Source organism: Coenobita brevimanus, chromosome 105 (genome assembly GCF_032717465.1).
Source record: "Coenobita brevimanus isolate Jiangsu-jjx chromosome 105, ASM3271746v2, whole genome shotgun sequence".
In the NCBI taxonomy this organism is placed as follows: Eukaryota; Metazoa; Arthropoda; class Malacostraca; order Decapoda; family Coenobitidae; genus Coenobita; species Coenobita brevimanus.
The window spans coordinates 24,164,086-24,171,585 of record NC_137058.1 but is presented as its reverse complement, the minus strand read 5'-3'; the positions used below and the strand labels follow the sequence as shown (position 1 = coordinate 24,171,585).

The window sequence follows — 7,500 nt, the reverse complement described above, 5'->3', positions numbered from 1 at the left end:
TGTGTGTGTGTGTGTGTGTGTGTGTGTGTGTGTGTGTGTGTGTGTGTGTTGAGTTGTACTTCTTTTTATGAGAGAGAGAGAGAGAGAGAGAGAGAGAGAGAGAGAATTGTGAAAACCAATGAAAGAAGACTGAATGTGAATTTTGAGAGTGAAAAAAAAATCTTGTGTGAGAAAGTAGTGAAAATAAGTGAGTTAGTGAGAGAAAGTGAGTGAGAGAGGGAGTTAGTGGGAGAAAGTGAGTGAGAGAGTTAGTGAGAGAAACAGAGTGAGAGAGTTAGAGAGAGAAAGTGAGTGAGAGAGTGAGAGGAACTAAGTGAGAAAGTGAGTTAATGGGAGAAAGTGAGTGAGAGAGTGGGTTAGTGGGAGAAAGTGAGTGAGAGAGTGAGTTAGTGGGAGAAAGTGAGAGAGTGAGCGAGGTGTCCACAACGTGAGCCTGAGCTAGAGCAGGCAACTTTAAACACGGGATCTGCGTAGAGAACCAACACACCCGCTCGATAAACCCGGCTTGTGTTGTGGAGGTGGGGAGAGAGAGGCTGGGGGAGAGAGAAAATGAGAGAAAGAGGGAGGGATAGAGAGAGGGAGAAAATGAGAGAGAAGGGGGGATGGAGAGAATGAAGGCTGTAGGGAGGGTAGGGAAAGATGCAAGCTTGGAGGAAAGGAGGAAAATGAAAGAGGGAGATGGGGCCAAAATACTGAAAATGAGAGAGAGAGAGAGAGAGAGAGAGAGAGAGAGAGAGAGAGAGAGAGGAACAGGAAATGAAGAGGAGAAATATGAGAAGGTAGGAAGTCAGGAAAGAGGATGGGAAAAAGGAAGGAAGGAAGGAAGGAAGAAGGAAGGAAGAAGGAAGGAAGGAAGGAGGGAAGGAAGAAGGAAGGAAGGAAGGATGGAAGGAAGGAAAGAAGGAAGGAAGGTGGGAATGAACGAATGAATGAATGAATGAATGAATGAATGAATGAGTGAAGGAAGGAAGGAAGCAAGGAGGGTGGGAATGAATGAACTAATGAAGAAAGGAAGGAAGGAAGGGAAGAATGAAGGAAGGAGGTGGGAATAAAAGAATAAATGAAAAATGAATGAATGAAGTGGATATGAATGAATGAATAAATGATGGAGGGTAGGAATGAATAAATGAAAGAATGAATGAATGAATAAATGATGGAGGGTAGGAATGAATAAATGAAAGAATGAATGAATGAATGAATGATGGAGGGTAGGAATGAATAAATGAAAGAATGAATGAATGAATGAATGATGGAGGGTAGGAATGAATAAATGAAAGAATGAATGAATGAATGAATGATGGAGGGTAGGAATGAATAAATGAAAGAATGAATGAATGAATGAATGATGGAGGGTAGGAATGAATAAATGAAAGAATGAATGAATGAATGAATGATGGAGGGTAGGAATGAATAAATGAAAGAATGAATGAATGAATAAATGATGGAGGGTAGGAATGAATAAATGAAAGAATGAATGAATGAATGAATGATGGAGGGTAGGAATGAATAAATGAAAGAATGAATGAATGAATGATGGAGGGTAGGAATGAATAAATGAAAGAATGAATGAATGAATGAATGAATAAATGATGGAGGGTAGGAATGAATAAATGAAAGAATGAATGAATGAATGAATGATGGAGGGTAGGAATGAATAAATGAAAGAATGAATGAATGAATGAAGGAAGGAAGGAAGGAAGGAAGGAGGGAGGGAGAGAGGAGGAAATAAAGGTACTGACAAAGACGTGATAAAGAAAATAAAGACAAATTTAAGTCAAATAAGAAAATGAGTGAAAAGGAAGATAGAGAAAATGAGAGAGAGATTATTGAGTAAATGGATTAAAGACAGAGATCTAATGGGATGGAATTAGAGAGAGAGAGAGAGAGAGAGTCTGCATGTGAGAGAATTAAAGAGAGTGTGAGAAAATTTACGAGGGCGTGGGAACATTAGAGATAAAGTGAGAGAGTTATGGAGAGTGTGGAAGACAGTATTAACACAGGCGGCTCCTATGACCCACTACCTGGAAGAGAGAGAGAGAGAGAGAGAGAGAGAGAGAGAGAGAGAGAGAGAGAATACCAAAGAAAAACTTTAGATGTGAGAGGAAAGTTGTGAGAGGCAGGAGAGTTAGAGAAAGTTAGTGAGAGTGAGAGAGAGAGAGAGAGAGAGAGAGAGAGAGAGAGAGAGAGAGAGAGAGAGAATGCTGCAGAGACTGAGAGAGAATTAGAGTATGAGAGAAAGAAAGGGAAAGAGAATACCTGTGTGAGAAAGTAATGGTGAGTTAGAGAAAGTACGAGGGCTAGACAGTTAGAGAGAGAGGGAAAGTTAGAGTGAGTCAGGGAGATTTAGGGAAAGTGAGAGAGTAAGTCATGGAAGTAGGTGCAGGAAAATAAGTGCGTGCTTTGGGAATGGACTCTCTCTCTCCCTCTCTTTCTCTCTCCCTCTCTGACCTACTTCACACATTCTTTTTTTTTCTTTTCTTTACTGCTCTTCCTTCCTTCCTTCCTTCCTTCCTCCCTCCCTCCCTTGCTACCTGCCTCCCTTCCTCCCTTCCTTCTTTTCTTCCGACCTTCCTCATTTATTTTCTCCCCTCCCCCCACTCTCCTTCTCATTCGAATTCAATTTATTCTGCTCCCAAGCTCCTTTAGAATTTCTCTCTCTCTCTCTCTCTCTCTCTCTCTCTCTCTCTCTCTCTCTCTCTAATTCCCCTCCTCCTCCTCATCTCTTACTCGTTCAGCTTCCTCCTTTCCTCTCTCTCTGATTCTCTCCTCCTTTCACTCAGTTTTGTTCACTCTATAAACACACATATACGAGTATATATATATATATATATATATATATATATATATATATATAGATAGATAGATAGATAGATAGATAGATATATATGTGTGTGTGTGTGTGTGTGTGTGTGTGTGTCTTATGCTACACCCAACTCTTTCATCTATCTCCCTGTCTGTTTCTATCTGTCTCAGTCTTTGCCCGAAACTACTGAAATTTACAACGTCCGGCACATAGATTCCCAATCAAAACTCCTACCGCAAAAATCAATGTAAACAATCACCGGAGTACAACCGACCTCTCAGGCGGGCCATGAGTGACGTACCGTGACGTCATGAAGACCAAGGGATCTCATTGGTTAAATCTCTCCCAGGGCTTGAGAGTTGCCATTTAATCTAGACCTATGGCCTGTCCACTTTATTCTGGCTTAAACTCTGTCATGTGCGCATCTTCAGTGTTGAGCTATAGCAAGAGATTAACACGGGATGCTAGTCACGAAGACCTGCTATAGAAAGGTTGTAGTGTTATAGTATAATAGGATTCTGCCATTGAGGTACGAGAATAAGCTACACAAGGACGAAAATCTGCCTGATTAAAATGGATGTACTGTAGATACTTTACACCACATGATAAACATTTGTTTTTTTTACGGATTGTCACCAAGTTCGAGGAATTACACACACACACACACACACACACACACAGTATATATATATATATATATATATATATATATATATATATATATATATATATATATATATATACACACCAATTGTTATGCTTACCGAATTCATTTTTTTTTTCTCTTTCCTAAAACAAGGTTACAGATGAACGATTTATATCGAAAATGGTTAGGCTGTGCCGCATTTGGCAACTTATCAGCTTTCAGCCAGTCGCGAGCCCTATGAGTGATATGACTGACATCATCGGCTGATGAGCGGCTGAAACTATGACGTCATCAATACCAAAAACCTCATTGGCTGAAATGTGACGTAACAGTGACGTCAGCAGTATCGGGGACGTGATTGGGTGAGTGTCCCCAGGATCAGCCAATCCCGAGGCCCATAATATAAATACAATGCACTCGAACTACCTGTGGTAGTGTTGTGCTAGTGTGCTTTAGTGATCTGTGATAGTGGTTGTGTTAGTGTGTTGTAGTGATCAGCGATAGTGCTGTGCTAGTGATCCGTGAGTGTGTGTGTTGTGGTGACCCACAGTGTGTGCTACCTTGTGTGAACTAGTGCGTAATGGCTTCCTCGGCAGAGAGCTGTGTCCCCACTGCAGGTACTGAAAAGGACTACCTTGAATTAAAGGAGGAACTTCTCGAACTGAAGCGGGAGGTACAAATTCTCAGGCAGGAGAAGGCACAAATGAGGGAATTGTTGGAGGAGATGTTGGAGGAGAAAGAGAAAAAGGCTGAAGGTTGGACACTTGTTAACAAGGGTGCAACGAAGTTCACTCTTAAAAAGCAAACGGAAATTAAGACAACTAATACATTCGACACACTACGGGACGAATGTGAAGGGAAGAACAGAGAGGGAAGTAGAGGAGAAGGACGGTGAGAGAACTTCCAGTACAGGTAAGTATAAACAGAACAAGAAAGGTAAGAAAAATGTTGTTGTTGTTGGAGACTCCCAGGTGAGATATCTGAACAGGGCCATGTATACTCCACTCGCTAAACATGTGTCTTCCAGGGGCCAGGGTGGCTAATGTGGTAGATAAAATTTCAAATATCGTAAAGGAAAGTGGTGACAAACCCACTGTGTGCCTCAGTGTAGGAGGCAATGATATTAGTAGCCGTAAGAGTGAGGTACTGTGGAAAAGGTACAAGTTGATGTTAGAAAAGGTTAGGGAGAGGGGAGGAACCCCTGTAGTGCTTGGTGTTTTACCAAGGTGGCGGGTTGGAAGGGAATGGTTGAGCAGGGCAATAGGGTTTAATTGCCGCCTTGAAAGGTATTGCAAAGATAATACAATACCTTTCATAGACAGCTGGGACCGGTTTTATGGACGAAGTGCCTTGTATAGTTGGGATGGGACTCATCTTAGCAGGCAAGGAGTTACTGTTTTAGCTGGAATGATAGATAGGGAGTTGGAGGGATTTTTCGAGATTGAGAAGTAGGTGTACAGGAAGATGCAGCAACTACAGTCAGAAATCATTATTACCATGTTTGGATAGATGCATCGATACTTGCAAAATTAAGAACAAAAGTTCAACCAATAGTGTAGATACATCCACTCAGGCACCTCAAATTGAGCAGGCGATGATAGATGATAGAACAAGCGATGATAGAAGGGCGATAAGCGATAGTACAAAAAATTGTTATATTAGTAAAGTAAAGAGTTTCCCAGTTAGTAATAAAATAAATAACAGTAAATGCCAAGGTAAAGGCATAACTACTCGTAATAATCTGAAAGTGTACTACACAAACAGCCGGAGTTTACGTAATAAAATGGATGAACTGAGGGCTTTAATTTGTACAGAGAAAATAGACATTGCCGTTATTAGTGAAACTTGGATGAATACAGACACTCGAGAATTTTTAGCAGAATATCAGATAAAAGGCTATAATATTTTTGTGTCAAACCGTCAGGGAAGAAAGGGGGGAGGGGTAGCTAATTATGTAAAGGATTCACTAAACTGTTACAATAAAGCAGACATTAAAGTAAATAGGGACACAGAAAGTGTCTGGGTTGAAATTAGTAACAATAGGGAGAAATTAGTCTTAGGAGCAATTTACAGATCTCCAAAATTAAGTAGAGCTGATAGTAAATACCTCTGGGAGGAAATTAGGAAAGCATCACAGTCCAGCTTAGTAATAATTGTTGGGGACCTTAATCTGCCAAGGATAGATTGGAGAAATCAGACAGGAGATGCAGAGTCAGAGGAATTTCTAGAGGTAGTACAGGATAATTTCCTTTATCAGTATATCAGGGAGCCCACCAGAGGTAATAATATACTAGATTTGGTTTTAGCTAATAAAGAAAATATCATTAGCGATATAGAGGTTGGTGGACGACTTGGTAATAGCGATCATGAAGAAATTAAGTTCAAATTTATTTGGGATGTCTGTTCCACTGAAAATACCTCCACCGTTCCTAATTTTCGTCTAGGAGATTTCGATGGCTTAAGAGCTTATTTTCGAACGGTATTCCACAGGAGATTAGCTATTTGAGGGAATGTCAGGTTAGTGGGGATCCCCAGGTCATAGTTCAGGCGCAGGAAGCACGTGGGGACGTCCGTCAGGTGTCTGTGAGGGGGGAGGTGGTAGATAGGAATGTAGTCCAGGTGACGGAAATTAACTCAGCTCCAGTACCAAACAGACGTTCGACCAGTGAGAAGTATAACGAGTTAATAAATATAATATACGGAGGCCAAGATAGATATATTCCTTCAAAACCGTTTAGAACTAACAATTCAGAACCAAGATGGTTAAACAACAGATTAAAATCTCTCATAGGCCAAAGGAAAGGAATATATAGAAAAATAAAACGTGGAGAGGAACACTTACGTAACCGGTACACAATTTTAAATAGAGAAGTAAAGAGGAGATAAGAAAAGCAAAGAGAAGTTATGAAATTAAGGTTGCAAGTGAATCAAAAGTAAACCCCAAGGGTTTTTATCAAATGTACCGAACGAAAAATAAAGATAGGATAGGACCACTCAGAACAGAATCAGGTGACATTACCAGTGAAGATAAAGAAATGTGCTCCATCCTAAATAATTATTTCATATCAGTATTCACCAAGGAAAATCTAAGCCTGGTCCTCAAGCAGCAAATATTTACCATGAGAATACGGAAAATATTCTTAGTAAAATAACCATTAGTAAGGAGGACGTATTGAAAGAAATTAACAAGTTAAAACCTCAAAAATCGCCAGGTCCGGACGATATATATGCAAAAATTATAAAAGAAACCAAAGAAGAATTATGTCAGCCACTTTTAACGTTATTTAATGACTCTTTAAGTTCAGGAGAAGTTCCAGAGGCGTGGAAAACCGCAAACGTAGTGCCCATCTTTAAAAAGGGTGATAAATCAGCTGCGTCGAATTATCGTCCGATAAGTCTAACGTCAATAGTAGGAAAAATGTTAGAGTCAATTTTGGCAAATAAGATTAGAGAACACTTAGAAAGATTTAATCTTATAAACGAAAGTCAGCACTGGATTCAGGCAAGGACGATCCTGCCTCACAAATTTGTTGTCATTCTACTCGGAGGTCTATGAGGCAGTAGATAGCGATAAAGCTTACGATGTTATTTATCTGGACTTTAGTAAAGCTTTTGATAGAGTCCCACACGAAAGGTTAGTTAGAAAGGTTCGAGCACACGGTATAGACGGCGATATCTTAAAATGGATAGAATCCTGGCTGAAAGGACGAAAGCAGAGAGTATTAATAAATGGAACTAAGTCGGACTGGGGATTAGTAACTAGCGGTGTACCACAGGGTTCAGTACTCGGTCCCTTATTATTTATCATATATATAAATGATCTAGACTTAGGAGTCAATAGCAGAATCAGCAAATTTGCCGACGATACAAAAATAGGGCGTATCATTAACTCGACTGACGATTGCCATTACTTACAAAAAGACCTCGATACATTGTCCAAAATGGTCTAAAACTTGGCAGATGGAATTTAACGTTGAAAAATGTAAAGTACTTAACGTAGGCAAGACCATTGGAGATACTAAATACAGCTTAGATAACAAAGAAATTAGCA

At 40.0% G+C, this 7,500-nt stretch overlaps 1 protein-coding gene across 1 annotated transcript in view; it reads left to right on the top strand.

Moving 5' to 3' along the window:
* LOC145416266 (uncharacterized) overlaps positions 1–7,500 on the top strand; it is a 69,758-nt gene that overhangs the window by 40,456 nt on the left and 21,802 nt on the right. Inside the window, exon 3 of the mRNA XM_080285264.1 lies at positions 3,906–3,920. Coding sequence (XP_080141390.1) covers positions 3,906–3,920 — 15 coding nt within the window. The remainder of the gene's footprint in view (positions 1–3,905; positions 3,921–7,500) is intronic.